At 48.9% G+C, this 20,511-nt stretch overlaps 1 protein-coding gene across 13 annotated transcripts in view; it reads left to right on the top strand.

Moving 5' to 3' along the window:
- Positions 1-2,528: 2,528 nt before the first annotated feature.
- Positions 2,529-20,511, top strand: part of Cux1 (cut like homeobox 1) — a 318,232-nt gene continuing 300,249 nt past the window's right edge. For 5 of the 13 annotated variants that reach the window (XM_085837321.1, XM_085837320.1, XM_085837312.1 and 2 more), the window contains exon 1: positions 4,139-4,557. In XM_085837321.1, the coding sequence (XP_085693447.1) occupies positions 4,237-4,557 (321 nt within the window). In that variant the 5' untranslated portion in view covers positions 4,139-4,236. Of the gene's footprint in view, positions 2,767-4,138; positions 4,558-20,511 lie in introns of those variants that run through there. The other 8 variants (XM_085837316.1, XM_085837314.1, XM_085837317.1 and 5 more) reach the window with 5 other exon arrangements.

Here is a 20,511-nt window from a genome sequence, read left to right as displayed (position 1 = left end):
TTTTCCCTTCCTCCACGTGGATTTTTAGAATGGAACTCAAGCACACTTGTACAGCGAGCACTTTACCCACTGAGCCACCCCACCATCTCCAAGTTGTTCATTTACGATTATACTTGTTCTAAACATCTTAAATGCGTTCTTTAAAATCCTGTCACAAGTCTTTGCATTATTATTTCATTCACTCAAGATAATTGTTGATTAGTGAATTATCCTTTGAAATGAGAACATTTTATTCCACTAGAGAAGTTATCTTAATTTTTTTTCTCCCCTCTTCCTGGCCGAGGGCAATAAAGTCTGTACAACCCCCAAACTCTGTTAGGAGAAATCTAAAATTTATTTAAATAAAGCTTAAGCTCTGGGCCTCCCAATGTCAGCCAGGTTAACATGCAAAAGTATAAACATAACTAGAAACGGAACAATTGTATTTAATACCCGTCAAACTTATATCTAAAATATTGCCATGGATTCAGAACTCTGAATTCCAACCAGATGTCTTTCCCCACTATTACACAGGTCATATATATTTCAGTTTTTAAAGTTCAAACCCAGGGGATCGACAGGATAATTAGATTGAGAACATCTGTGGTAAATCCATACCATTTCTCCGACCGTTCCCCACGAGAGGAAATTTGCTTGTTTTAATGCTCCTGCCCATTTTGTCTAGCCACCTTTAGGTCAAATTTTGTCGTTCTTGCTGGCCACCGCACAAAAGTAGATGGCCTTTAAAATGCAAGATAGGGAGAAACGGGTAAGCTTAGGAAGCTTTAGATGGCAAAGGAATTGGTTCCCGCCTGGATCTCGGTCAGGGTGTGGCCAAGTACGAGGAGCTGGGGTGGGCACGAGCTTTGGGGGCGGTGGTGTGGTGTGTGTGTGTGTGTGGGGGGGGGGGGGACCCTGAGGACCTGAGTGTCGGGGAGCCGCTGCCCTCTACTGGGCGGTGCGAACGGAGCTGCAGCCCGGCCTCCCGCGCGTTCCGGCTCCGGCGCCTGACACCCTTGCAGCTTGCGGTCACCCGAGGTCCGCAGTGTCCCGCCTGGCGCCGCGTCACGGCATCCAGACTTGAGGTTGGCTCTGCGCCTCCTGACGCCCGCGCGCTCCCACGCACCTGCTTCGGGTGGCTTCTGCCCCTCAAAGGCTGCGACTTGGGGTTGCAGCCCGGTCCCGACCGCTGCATGGACACAGAGGCTTTTGGGTGCAGTTGCAAGACCCGGGAACACTTGTATTCTTTAAATCTCGGGGGGACTTTCATTTCCAACCTCGTTCTCCAAAAATATCGATCTCACCGCAACCGAATAGCGCTAAGCCCTCAAACTTGGCTCAGAGAGCAATTATTTTCTACTGTCATGTTTGGTGTTCCATACAGACGTTATTTACATATAATTTTCAAGATTAAGGAATTTAGGGATTTGTCTTAACTAATTACATGTTCACCGAAGTGCAGCAGTGTTCCTACTGTAAACGCAAACTCTCTGGTGTGAATAAATCCATTAAAGATGACGATCCTGAAACGCGTGCTTTGGGTCTAGAAGGAAATGTAAAGAGAACTTCCTCCCCCCCCCCCCCCCACTCCCGGCTTAAATGTGAGCGTTTTTTTTGCAAAACTTAGGAACGAGCGCTCCGTTTCAAGTGCACTGCACGCTCTCAAACTTTCTGCCTGCAAAGACGGAGGCGCGGAGTTGTGTGAACCCCAGAGGAAGTTTCTTGGGTTGAGTCGCAGAAGCATGGTTGGGGACAGAGTTGTGCTCCAAGACTTGCCCCAGTCCTGGCGGACGCTGGAGCGGCTCTGAAGGGTGGGGAGGCCGTCGCCACTCGCAGATGTGTCCCGGTGCAAGTTGGGGATTGCAACGGAATGTGTAGGACCGAATGGGAGTCGCGGCGGCAGCAGCCGCAGGCTCCAAGGCTTGGTGGTCAGCCCCCCCCCGCCCCCTTCACCGCGACACAATTGCACTTCCTTGAATATGAAACACTGTTCGCGACCGCTGTGGTCTGGAGGTCCCCCAGCTGGAGCGCACAGGGGAGCGGAGTGAGGTCACCCGCAGCCCGGGCGCGCGGGCTGGCCGGTGGGGTCCGGGCCGCCGGCTGTGCAGGTGGGCTCCGCTCGCTCCACCGCGCGCACCGTGCGAAAGAGCGCAGCGCCCGCGCCCCGCTGCCGCAGCGCAGCCCACCGCCCGCAGGCGCGCAGAGCGAGGGAAACCTTGTCCTAAAGCGCTGGCCACCGGCGACCGCGACCTTCCCGGGGGCGGGGGTGTTGGGGAGGGAGGGCGCCCTTTAGGTGAGCGGCGGGGTCCGGAGGAGACCCCGCAGCGCCCCCTCGAGGCCGGGCCGCCGTAGGGTCGCAGCGCGGCCTGGGAGGGGGGCTTGTGGCGGGGCGCGCGGGAAAAAGGGTGAGGGGTCGCGAGGGCCCCGGATGCCCGCGCTCGGGCTGTGGAGAGAGAGCGCGGCGCGCGCGCGTCAAGGCCGCCGCCGCCGCCGCCGCATTTCCCTCAGGCTTCGGACTCCATGGCTGAGGCGGTGGCGGCGGCGGCGGCGGCGGCGGCGGCAGCGGCGGCGCCGTGAGGAGGAAGGAGTCCGCGTCCGCGGTGGCTGAGGCGGCGGCCGGCTCCAGGCCGGGTTTTGGCGCCCGCCCGCCTGCTGCCTCCTGGCGGCTCCTGAACTCCAGCCCCCTCTCTATCAGCCTCTCACTCCGTCTCAATATGTCTCAAGATGGCGGCCAATGTGGGATCGATGTTTCAATATTGGAAGCGCTTTGATTTACAGCAGCTGCAGGTCAGGCTTCTCGGCGCTCGGCCTCGCGCCCGGGGGGTGAGGGCTGCGGGCGGTCGCGGCCTCCCTCAGGAAGGAGGGTGACACTCCGGGCTGCCAGGGCCCTGGCGGGGGTGCTGAGGCGACGGGGGAAAGCAGGAGGGGGGTGCCGGGAGAAGAGCGGGGCCGAGTCGGCGGCGAGTCCCTCGGGCTCCCCGGCTCTCATTGATCACTCGGCTTGATCAGAAATTGATCCTCTTTGTTCAATTCATCGATCAGCCCAAGATGGCGCCGGAGCCGCCAGCCGCCACCAACATCTTTGCCCCCCGGTGTCTGCCCCCTTCAACCCCGGAGGGTGTCTTCCTCCCCACCATCATCGCCATCATCATCCTCATCGTCCTCTCCGCCGCCGCCGCCTACCCCGCGCGCTGTCGTTGTCGCGGGACCCCGGTGGAGAGGAGGGGGGAGCGGCGGTCCCCCCCCCCCCCACGGGGGCTCAGTGGGAACTCGCGCGCGCTAAAGAGGGGGACGCGCCACGGGGTGGCTCTGGAGGGGTGGCAGGGCTGCAAAGAAGGGGAGCTGCGGGACGCTAGTCGCCCTCGCGCCAGTCACGTCCTTCCTTCCCCCCGGCTCAGCCCCGGCGTATTCCCGGGGAAAGTTTGTGGGGAGTTGCTGGTGGGGGGTGAAGCGCCTGTCTCTCTCTCTCTTTCCTCTGTCTCCTGGAGGAGAGAGTCGCGGACCGCCGCCGCCGCCACTGCCCCGCCGGCGCGGCGGAGCTGGAGCTGGTGGCGCTGTGGTGCCGCCGGCTCCGGGGGAGGGTCAGATCGGCCACCGGCGGCTGGCGGCGGCGGCGGCGACGGCCAGGCTGGCGGGTGGCCCCTTGTCGTGGAGACGGCGGGTGGCTTGGAGCTCCTGGCTGCTCCTCGATCGGTCCCCTTGGGCCCAGCTGCCACCATTCCTCTTTCCACTACTCCCGTAAGGGATTGTCAACCGGTGTCGCCCCGGCCAGGGCACCGGCTCCCCGGTGTGGCGGGTCCCTCCCCCACCCCGTTTGTTTACGTCCCGGGGCCAACCCGCAAGCCCCGCGCTCTTTTGTGTGTCTTCTGCGTGAAAGTGACTGCGGAGCTGGATCTGTCCCCCTTTTTTGCGCCCGGGGACTTCCCCGGGAAGGGGTTGTGGGGGAAGCTTTGGAAGGGAAAAACTTGGCTTGCGGGGGGACACCGGTGGGTCGCGCAGAGTGCGGGATCGGCCCCGGAGAAGGGAGAAGGTGCGGGAGGAAGGCTGCAACTTTCCACCGAGCGCAGGCCGCTGCGTGACCCGGTCTCGGGGCGCTTTTCCTCCGGGGTCACCGATCGGTGCAGCCAGACTTAGCTGCGTGTCTCAGGGACTTCCCGGGCTCCCCCCTCGGTGACCGATAGCTTGCATCACTCCAGCCCCTCACTCTTTTTCGCGAGGGGTGTGTTCTGTCCTCTCTGCAAAGGGGCCCCAGGAGCTATGGAGCGCGCGTCAGGTCCGCTCCGAGCTGCCTTCTCCAGCCCGGTTCTGGAAAGCAAAGCCCCGGGGGCCCCGCTGGACTGTAAGGAGACTGATTGTGGTTCCCCGTCGCCTCGAGGGGATGGTATCGGGGCTTCCCAATCCGCGGCGGAGCTGCCTGCGTGCCCAGAGGATGCTATTCTGCCTGCCACCCCTCATCGGAACCAGCTGCTCGCCCTCGGGGTCCTCCCTGCTAGTGCTAGCTCCGCGTTCGCGGCGGCGCCTGGACAGCCCCAGGATTCTGCCAGGTGGATGTTGTGCGTAGCCGGAGCCAAGTTGAAGGTGAGCGGCAAGTGAGCCCTCAGAGCTTTGATCACTGGGGACACCAGAGAGATGGGACAGTCTTGTGGTCCATAGAGTCAGCCTTGCCCTGTGTGTGTGTGTGTGTGTGTGTGTGTGTGTGTGTGTGATCTTCCATAACATCTCTAGGGAACCGCCTTTGCTCCCAACTCTAAAGTGTGCTTGAACATGAACTTGAGTGAACTTTTCTAAGCCGGAGGACTGGTGATATTTATTAACCCACAGCACCCTTAGGAGTCTGAAAACAAACGAACTCCACATGTAGGCCTGCAGGAAAGGAAGGCGATTGGATTGAAACATCTATAGGTGGAGTGAAACAACTTAACTGTGCTTGCTTTTTCTGCTCTTGCCTACGTGAGGACGATAAGGCAGACTCATACTCGTTATGAAATTTCCTCCCATTGCTCTCTTAACTAGGAAGACTATGTGAAATATGTATTTCTGATAAGATGAAAGCTTAAAGAAGTTTTGAGTATTTATTGACTAAAATGGATTACACCATAGTCTATTGTGTAAATTAGATTCCTGAATGTAATGAACACCGCCGGATGGCATTTTTTGATTAATTGGTCTACCCTATTTTAGTAAAAATAGCTCCCTTTTACCATAATTTAATTCCTGTGCTTATTGTAAAACCCGTTGTGGAATTTTAAGAAACCTTAATCCCCCCCCACCCCACCCCCATGTGACATCCTAGTTTAATATCAATAAAGTTATTTTATTGCACATTACCAAAGACGGCCAGAAAAATGATTTTGGAGTTATTAGAGTTTATGAACTGGGTGTATATTAGTGTCGTCGTTCCCCCCCCCCCATGGATTAGCATTCTTGGGGATCTTGAGGACATTTAAGCAAATGGCTTCATGGCTTCATTGAAAGTTTACCTTATGGCTGATGTGAATGAACTTCATTTTGATCTTAAAGTAACAACAAAGAAAACATTTAGTTTAAGCTCTGTCCTTGTTACCGAGTCTGTTGCCTTTTGGTAGATAATGATTTGGCTGTAAGTGGTTTCAACTGCTTCCCTGGATGGAGTTGGAAAGCTTCACTTGACTTGGGAATGCCAAAGGCCAGGTGTGAGTCTGGACAGCACCTTTACCTGCAAAGGGGGCCCGGGATTTTGAGTTGGTATCTGGTTGAGGTTCCTCTGTTCTCACATATGGGGAGCTGGAGATTTTGGGTGAGTGTTCTTTAGGTTACACTGAGAGCTTAGGTCTTGCTGAGCAGCAGGGATGGCTTAGGTCTAGGTAAGGAGCCGTAGGATTCTGCACTCTGGAGGGCCATGTTCTTATTCCCCTGCTTCTTGGGTTTTCAGACAACCTGGGAACTTGAAGTGGATGTCTGCCCCTGAAGAGAGTTTCTGAAAACTGGCCTGTTTCCTTTCTCATCCCCAACCAAGGCTTGTCCTGCAAAAAGTTAAGAGGGCCCTAGTGTTGCTAAGACGAGTTGAACAAGTTTTGATCCCGTCTCAGACTTGTAAAAACCAACTTTTTTTTTTTTAAAGAGAAACACTATTGTATAAATTTATCTCTTAAATACATGTCTGAGAAAAGGTCTATTTAACTCTTGTAACTTGTTTTCGAATTAGTGGAGCTCTGACTGTTGGGGGAAGGGGCCTGCCCGTGGCTGTATGCCTTTGAGGTGCTTTCCCTGCAGTGAGACCTGTTCTTTATTGAGAATTCTCTGCAAAAGTGAATTTTAAAAATGTTCTCTCCTCAAGTCAGAAAACAAACTCAGTTTTTGCTGCAAGTCTATTTTCTGGTTGCTTCCCCCCGCTGCCCCCCACCCCCTTTCTGGAAACGTTACATTGATGTTTGTATATGTGTTTCCTGCAGCCCAGCATTGCTTCTTGTAATAAGTATATAATTGCAATTAAAATATCTCGTCTAGTTAGTGCCTTTGATAGGACAATGAACGGACACACAAGATGCAGGGCGCTCCTGCTTTTTCTTTCCTTGGTCCTTTTAATATAGGTGTCTTAAGAGTCTGGGTGTGGGAAGGGTTATTAGGAGTTGCTCAAAGCTTTTGCCTGGGTGAAACCTTTTTTTTTTTTTTTTTTTTGAAAGGCACAAGTCAGTGCAAGGATAAAATAAATGCAGCAGCTCTTGATGGGTGAGTGGAAGCTGTTTGGGCTGTCACCCATCAGCGCTCAGGTCTACTTTGGAATGGAGAACAACAGCTCTGTCTACCCAAGAATTGCTCTCTCCTCATCCCCCTAGCTGACCTGTAGTCTGGGCAACCCCGCTGAGCCCAGGACATTTAAGTTTTAAAAGTCCCTTCTCAGTTGATAGTCAAGGAAGAAAAACCTCCCAGCCTGTGTGGGAGTTTTCCATTGATGATCAGAGCTTCTCCTGAAGGTGTAGAATAAGAAGTCCTGTGTCTCTATTCCACAGTGAGGCGAAAGGAGGATAGATTTGTTAGGGGAAAATTTGCACATTGTTTTAGGAGAAATTTCATCATATGAAAAACCTTTCAGAGACAGACTCCATTCTTGCTCTTGGTTCCTTTTATAGTTTACGAAAATTTCATGTATCTTGCTGGGCCATAACGCAAATGCCCAGTCAAAAGCTACTGTAGTAAGTTATTCTGATATATAGGATTGTAAGTGACTATAGGAATCATCTTAAATTTATTTGAAACTTAATATGTAGCTTTAAAGTATAGTTGCCCTTCCCAAGGAAAGTCTGATTTTTATTAGTCATTGTCAGCGGCAGAAATGTGTCTACCTCACCCGTTTGTTTTGTCTGAAGCTCTGGGTTAGTGCTGCCGCAGAGAGATAGTTTTGGTTTCAATTGAAATTCCCCTGCCTCTGATTGTTTAAAGCAGACCCTTAATCTTATTTTAACATATTTTAAGCATTCAAAAAAAAAAAAAAAACCTGGGAGACTTGTTTTGTGTAAGTAGCAAGCAAATGTAGTTTAAACACTTCAGCGATTCTGGTATCTAATTGGAAACAGGTGGGACTCTTGGACTCTTGCACATGAGTCTGACCGTAGCCAAATGGAGGGACACTGCTGCTGGTTATTCATTTTTGTTGGTGATATTTGAAGAGAGGCCACAGCCTCTCCTTGCCCCATATTACACTTGGACATCCTTGTCATTTCTGAGAGAAAAAGAATCTCAGAGGCCATAATTGATCACTTTTTTTTCTTCTTTTGTTTTGCTTTTTGTTTTTTGTTTTGTTTTTCTGAGACAGGGTCTCTTTACATAGCCCTGACTATCCTGGAACTCATAGACCAGGCTGGCCTCAAACTCAAAGATCTGCCTGCCTTAGCTTACTGAGTGCTGGGGTTAAAGAAGGCATACATCACTACTTTTTTTTTTTTTTTTTAAGTGGGAGAATAAGTTTACATTTTATGACAGCCTGATGGCGATTTAAGTTCAGTGACAAGTTCCTTTGCCTAAGGGTCCTACACATAATGATAGACTCTTTCACTGAGAGCCTTAAGAAAGTGAGCTTGGTCTGGGGTGCATCTCACTAGCATACCAGTGCCTTAGTCCCCGGAGGAGAACTGTTTCACAGTTCTCCATTTCAGTTTTTGAGGGTGTACTCTTGAAAGCCACTTGGTGGCCTTGACTTTCTATCTGTTCCAAGTCAGGTCTTCCTGTGTCTGTAGTTTACTGGATTTTTCTAAGGAACATCTGGAGTTGTTGTTGGTCTTGGTCATGTTTTTGGCTTTCCTTAGTTGGATTTTTTAAATTACTTATTAATTTGTTGTTTGGATCTCTATAGAGCAAGCTGGCCTCAAACATACAGCAATCCTCCTGCCTTGTCTCCCCACCTATAAACACCAACCACTGTACTTAGCCCTGTCTCTCTTTTCTGACCTGGAGTCTGAGAAAGTTGGCAGAGAAGGGTGTATCCTTGCAGAAAGGGACCTGGGATTGACTGAACCCCAGTTATTGGGGTTCCTTGATGCTGTACCCAGAATGCTTCTGAGTCCCTAAGAAGTACTTTTCACATTAAATGATACAGTTAAAAAAATATGAGGGTGAACACGGTTTTTGAAAGAACCTCTTCAAGTTTACTTAAGTCTGAGGCAGGTGAATCTTAGAGTTTGTGGTGAGCTCTGGTGAGACCCTGTCTGAAAAACAGACAAACAAAAGATTTTTAGGGCTGTGGGTGGCAGGCAGATCGATTGCCTAGCATATGAGAATCAAAAGGTTCCATCCCAGCACTGAAAAAAGTTACAGTAAATAAGAGATGTCAATTTCTTCGTTTTCATCTGATTTCTTTTTTTCTTCTTACTGTTAGAGGCCGCAGGCATATGGCAAGAGTTTTGTATTTAATAGAGCCTTAGGTCATGGGAAATGGGGTAATAGAACTCAGTGTTGGGGGGTGTCTCTATGAGAAGAAAGGTAATCAGACCGAAGGCTACTGGGAAGACATCCTGCAGAACAAGGAAGCAATAGCCGAGCAGGAGATTCACATTGAGTGAAACTGACTCAGTCCTGCTTCCTTCCATTAAAGCGTCCTTGAAGCAGAGCCGGGAGGGCAGGCCACACCTTTCTAAGACACCCAAGTCTGCAGCCCAAGCTGCCTCCATTCATCCTGGTTTGAAATCAAGGATGCTTTCAAGTATTTGATTTATGCAGTTAATGCTGGAGGAAATTACTAGAGCTTAAGCTCGGAACTGCCAAGTAGCTGGTTCTTTTTCACATTACCTTGAGCCACGCTGCAGTTGTACTTGCTCAATAAGGAAATGCAGTTAACATTGTAAAAAGTTGCCTATGGTTGCTTGCAGGGCATCCTGAGTTTTGTTAAGGGAAAAACAAATGGATAAAATAGTTCTTTTCTTAAGTGAATATTACAGAATTGAGCAGTAGAATACTGTTCGTACTACCATTAAAATGTATTTGGGTGTTGACAACTTTTTTTTTTTTTTTTCAAGATGGAAGAGGCTCTCAGATCTATCCACCTGATATATAAACAAACTAAAGTCAGGGCTGAGGATGTAGTGTAGTTTGGTGGAGTGCCTGCTACCTCACCAGGCTCTAGGTACCACACCCAGCAACATTGTGCACACCCGTTAATCTCCATACTGGGGAGGTCCTTGAATACTTAGAGTTTGGGGGCAGCCTGGGCTAAGTGAGGCCCTTACTGAAAAAGTAAAGCATACATCAGAGCCACAGCTCAAGAGCTCCTTTCTTTCCACTGCCCTCCTTGCAAGGCAATGTTCTTTCAATGGGGTCTTCCTGATAAATTGTGAGACTTGTGTTTTCTAACATAATTTGATGTTTTAAAGTTTCAAAACAATGTGAACTCATTTTAAGTGCTATTACTAGATGGTTCTCTTAGTCCTCTGAGTACTTTGGTTTATTGCCATGTTTACTCTGTTAAAAACCGATTTGATGAAAGTTAGTAAGATGGGGCTGGGGAGATGGCTCCGTGAGTAAGAGCCCTTGTTGTGAAGGCAATGGGAACCTAGTTTGAATCCTTAGCGACTATGTAAAAATAGGGTATGGGGAGCATGCCTGGAACCCCGGGTTATGGGAGAGGAGACAGGCTGATCCCCAGAGTTTCCTAGTGAACCCAGACAAAAGATGAGCTTCAGGTTTAGTGAGAGGCCTGTCTCAGAAATAAGCTGGAAAGGGAGAGAGAGAGGAAGAAGATAGCTGCTTTTTCCTCCCCTCTCTGGCCTCTGCATCGAGTGCTTCTACACATAGGTGCTCAGACCCCCATACCCCTCCCCCACAGGGTTTTATAAGTCACTCAATGACACAGAAGGCAAACTGTTATTTTAAAAGTTACATTTAGTTGTTGTGCATGTACTAAGTGGTAAGGCTAGAGGACAACTTGGGAGCGAGGTCCTTCCTTCCACCATGAGGTTCCCAGAAATGGAGCTCAGGTGGTCAGGCTTGGTGCTATGTGCCTTTATTGGCTGAACCATCTTTTTGGGCCTGGAAGGCAAACTTGTTTTTCAAGAGCTGGGAGCTGCAAACCTCAGCAAGGCTTGGGGGCTGATGGGTAAGGAAGGGCTACTGTGGTGCCGCCCTTAGCCTTCCCAAGGCAGCCTCAAGCTCTGTCACCTTTGCCTGTCATTTCTTGCTCTGCTCCTGCCTTGCCAGGCGAGTCATCCTGTCATCTTCAGTGTTATGATAACTGTTTTTTTTTAAACTATTTGTGGTATTTCCTTTTTTTTTTTTTAAGATTTATTTATCATTATACGTAAGTACACTGTAGCTGACTCTGAAGAGTACGTGTCAGATCTCGTTACGGATGGTTGTGAGCCACCATGTGGTTGCTGGGATTTGAACTCAGGACCTTTGGAAGAGCAGTCAGTGCACTTACCGGCTGAGCCATCTCGCCAGCCCGGTATTTTCTTTTTTGAGATTTTTGTAAGATAAGATGTAAAGGAAATTTAAATTACTACTTGAGATTGGACATTACAACTATTTTCTTTTAATTGAGGTTTGGAAAGGATTTTGATTTTTTTTCCCTTGGAGATGGCCATGTTCTTTTGCTCTGAGAACCGTTTTCTTGTGTCATTCCATAAGACTGGACAGATACTGGTGAAACAAATACATTAAATTTTTTTGTTTGTTTTAAAATTTTCTTTATTATTAAATGTGTGAAGTGTGTATGCCTCTGTGTGTGTGTATGTATGTGTGTGTTTGTGCGTGTTTGTGCATGTAAGTTAGAGGACAACTTTCTGGTGTCAGTTTTCTCTTTTAACTGGGGTGCTGGGGTCAAGCGCAGGTCTTTAGGCTTGTGTGATCAGTGCTTTTCACCTGTTAAGCTGTCTTGCTGACCCAATCTATTCTTTTTTGTTGTTGTTGTTTTTTCGAGACAGGGTTTCTCTGTGTAGCTCTGGCTGTCCTGGGACTCACTCTGTAGACCAGGCTGGCCTCGAACTCAGAAATCCGCCTGCCTCTGCCTCCCAAGTGCAGGAATAAAAGGCGTGCGCCACCACCGCCCAGCTGACCCAATCTATTCTTTTGTTTTATTTATTTATTTTTTAATGTTTTGATCCTCCTATCTCAGCTTCTTCAACATATCCCACCAGGGTGTGCGGTCATAACCAGCCAGTTTATGTTTTGAGACGGAATTTCAGGCTGGCCTGGAACTGGCTATATAGCCAAGAATGCCTTTGAACTCCTAATCTTCCTGCTTCCCCCTCCCAAGCTGTGATTATAGGGGAGTACCTCAACTCCAGGCTGTGCTCTGTTCTTTCTGTTTTCCCATGCTGGTTGGTCTAGAACTTGAACTGCCGTGATTCCATGTTATATTGCTCTGCACTGTCTTCACCAAGAGCAGCTGGTGGTGCTCAGACCTTTTCTTTTTTTAAAGATTTATTTATTTATTTTATGTATGTGAGTACACTGTAGCTGTACAGATGGTTGTGAGCCTTCATGTGGTTGTTGGGAATTGAATTTTAGGACTTCTGCTCACTCAGGTTGGCCCTGCTCACTCTGATCAACTCTGCTCCCTCAGGCCCTGCTCTCTCCATCCCAAAGATTTATTTATTATTGTATGTAAGTACACTGTAGCTGTCTTCTGACACACCAGAAGAGGGAGTCAGATCTCATTATAGAAGGTTGTGAGCCACCATGTGGTTGCTGGGATTTGAACTCAGGACTTTTGGAAGAGCCATTTTGCCACTTTGCCAGCCCACTCAGACCTTTTCAATGGAAACAAAATGAAACCAAACAAAACTATGCATCCCAGCACATAGACCTTAAACTCAGAACAGAGCTGTAGTTACATTCTGTGTGACAGCTGTGAGGCTTTGGAACAGAAAATCCGACAATCACAGCCTTGGGAGCCTGCACTCATGCCAGTGTCAGGACGCTCACAGACTGGCTTGCCTATTTCAGTTTTACCTCAGTTTCTTACTTTCGCAACAGCCCGTGCTCTCATATCTTCCAGCCAAGTGGGAGACAGGTTCAAGTCGGGATCATGTTTCTGCTCAGCAGGCAAGTGTGGGAATCCTGGCGTCAGACAGGAAGCCTGGCTGCTGCTAGATGCCTCTTTCAGGTGATGAGGTCCACCACAGCCTTTTCGGTGGCCCTACCATGCTACAGTGGTACAGTGTCACCTGAAGCTGGCCATCCTAGAGGGAAGGAATTGCCTTTCTCTTCCACCCTTGTCCACTGTTGTCTTCAACCCTGGCATATATGGTTTGTCAGCACAATGCGGGATTGGGAAAGAAAGGATATTGCCAGTGATGGTTGAAGGTCATTGTCAGGGAGTTAGAAGTGGTTTGCAGTTGTTTTACATGCCTTCCTGTTGGTATGTAATTATGTTGTCATCCCATAGTTTGATGATAGTTTAATGAAATCTTTGTATGTGTGTGTGTCCCACACACACTGTTCGGGGGTTGTTTATTGCTGGTGAGATCTTAACTTTTCTAACATACGCAACCTAAGTTTGTAATCTTTGCTTGTTTCAAAATTGTCCATTCGAAGCAGGTTGAAATCCATGGCAGTCGGCTGCTAGATGAATCTTCTCAAACCATTGATTTCGTCATGTGCCTGTCCGGCAACACCCACAGCAGCTTACTCTGGCATAGAATGGAGACCACATGTCCCAGGCTGGCAGATAGAACTTGTGATAGATGTCTGTCTTCAGTGCATCCAAACCGTTCATTCCAGCAGAAGCAAACCCAGAAACTTGCTGGTGTGGGGACATTGCCCGGGAAGCTCCCTCTGCCCATCCATCTGAGGCTTCAGCCTGATTGCATGCATTCCTTCCTGCCTGGAGGAGTGGCAGACTCCCTTTGGGAGGAGGCAGACTGAATGGCAAGGAGGAGGCTTTGTCAGTGTGCCTCGGGCTGCAGCAAGCAAGGAAGGCCAAGTATGGAGGTGGGGGCCTCCTGAGAAACAGTTATTGGTGGCTGGAGGCCTCTCAGGTCTCTTCCAGGTGCTATCTTCCTCCTTTACTGTATCAGATGGCTGCTGGGGCAGTATCCAGCCATTTTGACTCCTGTGGCACCTGCTGTCTACGTTAGGTTCTACAAGTACTATCTGTCATACTCTCTCCTAAGGCTGTGCACAATTGGAAAGTTGCCTGAGGGCTGTGGCCTCCTTCAGGGGTTAGCCTTTCCGTGCTCTGCTGGGGATATTCAAGTAGTTAATTTTAAAATGCAAAGGTGATCCCCCCCCCCCCCCCCGCCCCCTTCGGTGCTGGGGATTGAACCCTGGGCCTTGCCCATGCTCGGCTAACACCCCCACAGAACTGCATTCCAACTGAGATCTGGTTCTCAGTATCATGGAAGTTAGGGCAGTTCTATTAAAATGACTATACTTGGAAACCTACTGAAGGTCTATGTTTGATTTGTATTCTTATTTATTAATTTCCTTTTTTGTACATGTTGGCTCAAATCCATGTAGGTCCCCCCACCCCCTCGTACTAGGGATGGAACTCATGACCTCATGCATAGTAGGCAAGCACTACCAACTGAGCCATGTCTTCAGCTCCCTAAAAATCCACTTAAAAAATGAAGTTGGATAGACAGTTTTATGCTGGAGATTTGTTATCAAGTCTACTTGCAGCCTGAGAGGGAGGGTGCCTCCTTCACTTGCCATCTAGTTGTTAGAACCCAGCAAATGTCAGAGCAAGCCTGGAGCCAGAAGTGCTCAGGTCTGGGTGTCTGGGCCAGAGGAATGTATTGCACCAGCCCATTCCCCAGAAGCTCTCGTGGGTTTGGCACCCGGCCAGCCCTCGTTCAGAGCAGCGGTCTTCATAGTCCACACTTTCTCTGTTTTTTCATTACCCCAAGAAAGCACTACCTAGGATATTTCTGTGCTGGTGACATCATTGTCTGGCTGTACAAGCAAACATTTGCATGGATCTGCAGAAGCAAGGGTAGCAGGTGGGATCTGAGAGGAGCAGGATGGTCCAGGGGGTGTGGACTGCCACTGTAGGGGCAGAAAGAGGGAATGGGCTAGTAAAGGGAAGAGGGATTTCCTGAGATCTTTTGGAATTTCAGGAGTTTGTTGGATGTCTGGGCAAAAGGTTGGTGCTGTGTACAGAGATGGATTGACGACACCCAGAGTTTGGAGCCTATGGTAGATATTTTTGGGCTTTGATTAATGCTACAAAATACTGCAAAAATGTGGGCTAGGAATACAGCTCAGCATAGAGCTTTTGCCTAGAATGTGAGCGTTCAATCCCAGTACCAAGGACAGAGAGACAGGTAAACAGAGGGATGGGGAGGGGGGGAGAGAGAAAGAGAGAGAGAGAGAGAAAGAGAGTCAGTCAGTCTATTTTTGCTGGAGTAGGAGTGGGTAAAATTTCTTTACTTGCAGACCTTAGTTTAGTTTGAATTTGGTATACCCCTTTGCCCCTCACTTTAACTTTCCCAGCTCTGGATCTAGGGGTTCCCATGAGAAGGGATGGGTCACAGACTGCTCACAGGCTGGATTTTATAAACTGTGGTGACAGGACAGAGAGTTTCTTTTTTTCCCACTGCCAGGCCTCATTTCCTGGGTACTGAGCACTAGTGGATCATTGCCTAGGCCCTTGCTTTATTCCATGGTATCTATACACGGCTCTGTGGAGGATGTTACACATTCCACTGTGTAGGGAGAGTGACTGACTCTTGGGCCCTCCTGTGGGCTGCCTGAGAAGAGTTTTGGGTTGTTCAGTTTACTAAGTAGCTGGAGAGTGATATGGGGCCTGGTTGGGTTGCCCCACAGGGAGTGCTCTATGAAACTTGGTCTTCCCTTGGCCTGAGAGTCAAATCCCAACCTTAGGTAGACTTATTGTTGCTGTGACCTTCCTAGCCTGCATACTTTCTCTGCTTCCTTGTTAGCTGGAAGGAAGCACTACCTAAGATACTGCACTCTTGCATGCAAACTTCATCAGACGACTGGGGCTGAAAGAAGCCCTCTTTTCTAACTCACCAGCCTCATGTCCTTATCCAAGTGTATCTGGGCGTTACATGTGCACACACAGCTATGTTGGATGAGTTTTGGGAGAGACCTTCACTGTGGAGCATCTAGGTGCCGGGAAGGGAGTTGCTATTTGTACCATGTTTAACCTTGTGTTGACCAGGGCCACCTCTTTCCCAGACCCTGGAAGTCAAGCTGATGTAGTTAGTACCTGCTGTGGTGGCAGAGTCACTCAAGTCCTCTGATATTCTCAGGACAGCACCCCTTCAAGGGGTCTGTTTTTAGCTTGCAGGAAGGGATGGCTGCCGTCCTGCTGTGGATATTCAATGACTTTCTGAGAGCATCCTAGTCACAATGAAACTGTTCATCTTAGTTTTCTCAGTGATTTATTTTTATTTTTATTTTTTTGGTTTTTCGAGACAGGGTTTCTCTGTATAGCCCTGGCTGTCCTAGAACTCACTTTTATTTTTTTGGTTTTTCGAGACAGGGTTTCTCTGTATAGCCCTGGCTGTCCTAGAATCACTTTGTAGACCAGGCTGGCCTCGAACTCAGAAATCCGCCTGCCTCTGCCTCCCGAGTGCTGGGATTTCAGGTGTGCACCACCACGCCTGGCCTTCTTAGTGATTTAGTACTGGGAACTGAGCCTTTGGATGACTGGATTCAGAGAATTATACAACATTGCATGTCTGATGTACCTGACATTATTTATACTTGCTTCTTTTGTGTGTATGTGTGTAGGAGAGTGCACAGGGCATAACATGTATGTAGAGATAAGAGGGCAGCTTTTGGAAGTTCTTTGGTTCTGCTATTTGGGTTCCAGGAATTAAACTGTAGTTGTCATACTTGGCAGCAAGCACCTTTACCTGGTGATTCATCTTGCAGACCTTGATTTGGGGTTGGGGATGACAATGGTTTGCTATGAAATGATGAAGTTAAAGAAAAAATATAACAAAAATAAAGAGAAAATATGTAAAAATGTATGTTGGTTTTTGGAAATAACATAGCATGTTTAAGTGAAATAATTTGTTTTGTTTCTGGATCAACTTGTATTTTCCACAGGTTATTTGGGCTGTCCCTGCTCGTGTGTGTGTGTGTGTGTGCTTGAATGTGTGCAGGTGTGTATGCACATATGTATAGCTACCTATGGAAACTAAATTACAGCCTTGGCTATCATTTCTTAGATATATACCTTTTGTTTGTTGTTAGCTTTTGGTTTTGTTTTTTTGTTTTTTTTTGAGACAGGGTTTCTCTGTATAGTCCTGGTTGTCCTTGAACTCACTCTGTAGACCAGATCAGGCGAGCCTTGAACTCAGAGATCCACCCGTGTTTTGCTTCAAGGGTGCTTGGGATTAAAGATGTGTATCACCACACCTGGCCAATTCCTTGGTTTCTGAGACAGGGTCTCTTACTGGTTGGAACTTATCCAGCAGGCTGGCTGGCCAGTGAGCCTCAGGGTTCCTCCTGTCTTCATCTCTCTAGCACTGGGATTATAGGTGTGCTTCACACACCTGGCTTTTTATGTGGGTTCTGGGGATCAGACTTGGGCTCTCATGCTTGGACAGTAAGCACTTTCCCAACTGACCCATCTGTGCAGCCCTCTGCTTGCATCTTGAGTGTGTCTCATGGTGTCTGGCTGCCTCAGATCTTTGTCAACGTGGAGTAACCCCCTGTTCTGCTGGGGAGAGATCTCAAGGCAGAGTGTCCTGTGCACCAGGCTGAGGGGTAGGTGTGGAATGGGCCTTGCCTCTTTCTCCAACCACTTGCTTAGTCAGTATTCAGAACTTCCTGCTTCTGTGCTAGGCTGGGCTAGTTCTGGAACCACAAGGAATTGCTGCCACTCAGGAGCCTACATTCTTGTAGGCGAGACAGGAAACAGGTGAAGAACTGAGTGGCAGCACGTGGGCACCTAGGGTCCTAGGGACAAATGAGGCAGGGTCTGTATGTAGCACAGCCCCAGGAAGGCATTTCTGTTTTCCAAGACCCGGAGAAACAACTGATTTCTAAATTGAAGACAGATAATTGAGGGCTTAGATTTGCATTGCAAAATATTCTTCCAGAAGCTCCACGTGAAGGGTGAACCACAGAAGAATAGATGGGCAGCAAGGAATTGAACTGGGAAGCTGTGTGTGGTGATGCTGTACTCCCTGGAGATAATGGGGAGGGCCAGGCCAGTATCTATCCCAGATTGAATGTACCCAAATTTGCCATTTTGGGAGAGGCCAAGACAGAAATGGGACAGATGAGTGGCTTTTTACTAGGATGCCATTTGGGCCTAAAAAAACTGAGGTCGAGGAATGGCATCTATGAGAGAGACCACCTTTCCTCAGAGGGAATGGTCTTCAGTGTCACTGACACTGAGCATCCAGCAAGCCTGTGTCCATAGAGTTTGGGGTGCAGGTTATGAATTCTCTTAGAGATGGGTCCTTATGATACCCAACTGGCTGACTGCCACGGGCTTATTTAAAACAGGTGTGGTGATGGGCTCTGCTTCAGCCTTGGCTGTGAGTCAGACATGCGGGGAGTTTCTTTCATTCATCCCTATTTGCTTTTTGTTGGTAATCCTGTGTAATTCCCTGGTTTCATGATGTAATTCTAATGGAATTAAACTTGAACACTTCAAAAATTATGTAATTAATTGTGTTCAGCTTCAATTACAGTGACTAATTATAATGATACCTGGTGGCAAGTCAGGTATGTACTGGTGGGGGGTTTGTGTCTGCTAGGTATCAGGACAGACACTTGCTTTGCTGGCAGGATTTGCAACAATGACACCAGGGCTGCCTGTCTGGCTATGGCTTCTCGGGGCCCTTCCTTGGGTTAGCTCCACTGGTGGGCATGCAGACAGGGAGGTGATGACAGGCCCTGAAGGGAAAGGCTGTTTTAGGATGAGGCTGACATAAAGGACTACCGCTCTGAAAGCAAGTGGCAGGGTGACCCAGGAAGCTAAGGCCATGTTCCGGGATTCTGTTTGCCTGTGGAATAAGGGAGGTGCATGCAAGTGCACTTGAAGGTTCCAGACTTGGGAAGGCAACTAAAGGAGGAGGAGACAGCATGAGAATTACCTTGGCCTGAGGGACAGAAGACAGAAGTCAAGTGTAAAAATGCCCCTGCTGGTACTGTTTGCAGGAAGACACGGTGCAGGCCGTAGGTATAGAAACAGGGCTGTTGGACCCCACAACACAGGTCTGAGTTTGCAGACTTTAGAAAACCCCCTTTGCTGGCTGGAGATGGAGCTCATGGGTTGAGTTACTTACGAAGCTCTAGGTTCCATCCCCGCACCACATAAGCGTGATGGTGTGTGCCTGCCTGTAAACCTAGCTCTAGGGAGACAAGGATCAGAAGTTCAAGGTTATTTGTGATTATACAGTGACCTTGAAGCCAGCCTGTGTTACATGAGACCCTGTCTTAAAAACAAAAATAAGAAAAAACCCTTGCCCCTTTGAAAGGTTCTGCTTTCTGTGAGAAGGAGGGCCTCTTCCTTGCTAAGGGTCTCTTCACATCAATTGACTCTCCCTGCTAAAGCCAGGCATTTGACCTGTCCCAGTGATAGGAGGTACAGAATTGTCCCTGAAGGAGCATGCTGTATTTATGGAAAACCCAGCAGTCTCTCCTTGTTCAGCTGCCTGCTTGATGAATGAATCTGCCACCACCTTCTTCCTGGAAGTGTCTGAAGTAGATTCTCCACACCACCTAGGTGGCCCTTCATGCGTGCCTGGGATTGTGTTTTTGAGAGCTGCTTCCTGCTCAGGGGCTTAGGGCATCTTCTTAGAAGATTCTTTAAGGCTGCACTAGACAGGCATTCTCTGGGCTGCACCCCAGAGTCCTGCTGTGTGCCCTGTTCCACATGAAAGAGCCCTGCATCTCCAAACTCTGGCTGAGTCAGAAGTTTCAGTTAGGCCCGGATGCATTACCTGGCTTGGGTTATTGGGGGGTGGGGGTGGAACTTGCACACAAGGGATGCACAACCACTTTGAAAATGTTACCTTGGGCTGGGGGAAGTTGCTTGTTGGTAAAGCACTCTTATAACATGCAAGAGGCCCTGAGTTTTCATCTCCATCACTGCAAAAGTTAACGCAGACAATTTAGAAAGTGTCCTGAGAGTCGTTAAAAGAAACAAACATATCTTTTGGAAGGATGGTTTGAAGAAATGTTTCTTTTTTTCTGCCCTGTTGACTTGGCCTAGAGGCTGGCTTTATCTCAAACTCACTATGTAAACCAAGGGTCACCTTAGGATCCTCCTGCCTCTACTGTAAATACTGGGATTACAGGTGTGGCTAGACTGCTGGCTAGTGGGCCTCAGGGACCCTCCTCAGCCCCGCCTGACCTCTGAGTTTAAGGCTTTGTGCCTCCTGGCCAGCTTTTACTTTGGTGCTGGGGGTTGAACTCAGGTCCTCACCCTGCACAGCAAGCACTTTACTGACCTCTCCCCCTAGCCCTGCACATGCATTTATGTTTCTTAGGTACACTTTTAGTACAGTGACGGGTTCACCTGAGTCTGTGGCTTTGGGGCATCTTGGGTGACTCTTCTTTCCACAGTGCATATTTTAACACCTGGCCTGCTCTTTGCTCTCCTTCCTAACCTGGTTTTCCTCCTTACAACCCTCTTGATCTGCTCCCCCTCCCCCACCCCTCCCCCTCCCAACCCCAACTGCTGGCAAGTTGATTGTGTGGAGTCAGCTGGGGAACAATTTTGGGAGGAGAGTACATTTTCCCAGTTCTTGCACACCTGCCCTGCACACCATCATGGATACCCCTAAACTCCCCACACCCATAACCCTTTAGCGCCAAGCTTGCTCAGGTGTGGTCCACACTCTGGTTTTCAATAGATAAGCAGCAGGGGCTCTGGGTTACAGTTACTCCCTACCTTCTGATTTGCCTGGGTGAGAAAGGGCTTTCCAGACACGCCACCATCATCTCAGTTTTGGGAGCTTCAAGCCAGAATGACAGTAGAACAGTGAGAGGCACTTGTGTCCTTGGTGGCTCCGAGGAACTGAATAAGCCACCTCAGTAGTCACCTGTGGTGGTAGAAAGCATTTCCTCACCATTCCTGCTGCTGAAAAAGAATTTTTCCTTTCCTTTCCTTTCCCGTTCGTTCGTTCG

The sequence above is a fragment of the Mus caroli genome, unplaced genomic scaffold (assembly GCF_978045245.1).
Source record: "Mus caroli unplaced genomic scaffold, Mus_caroli_1 scaffold_4, whole genome shotgun sequence".
NCBI lineage: Eukaryota > Metazoa > Chordata > Mammalia > Rodentia > Muridae > Mus > Mus caroli.
The sequence above is the reverse complement of the archived record's forward strand: the minus strand, read 5'-3'. Positions and strand labels throughout refer to the sequence as shown.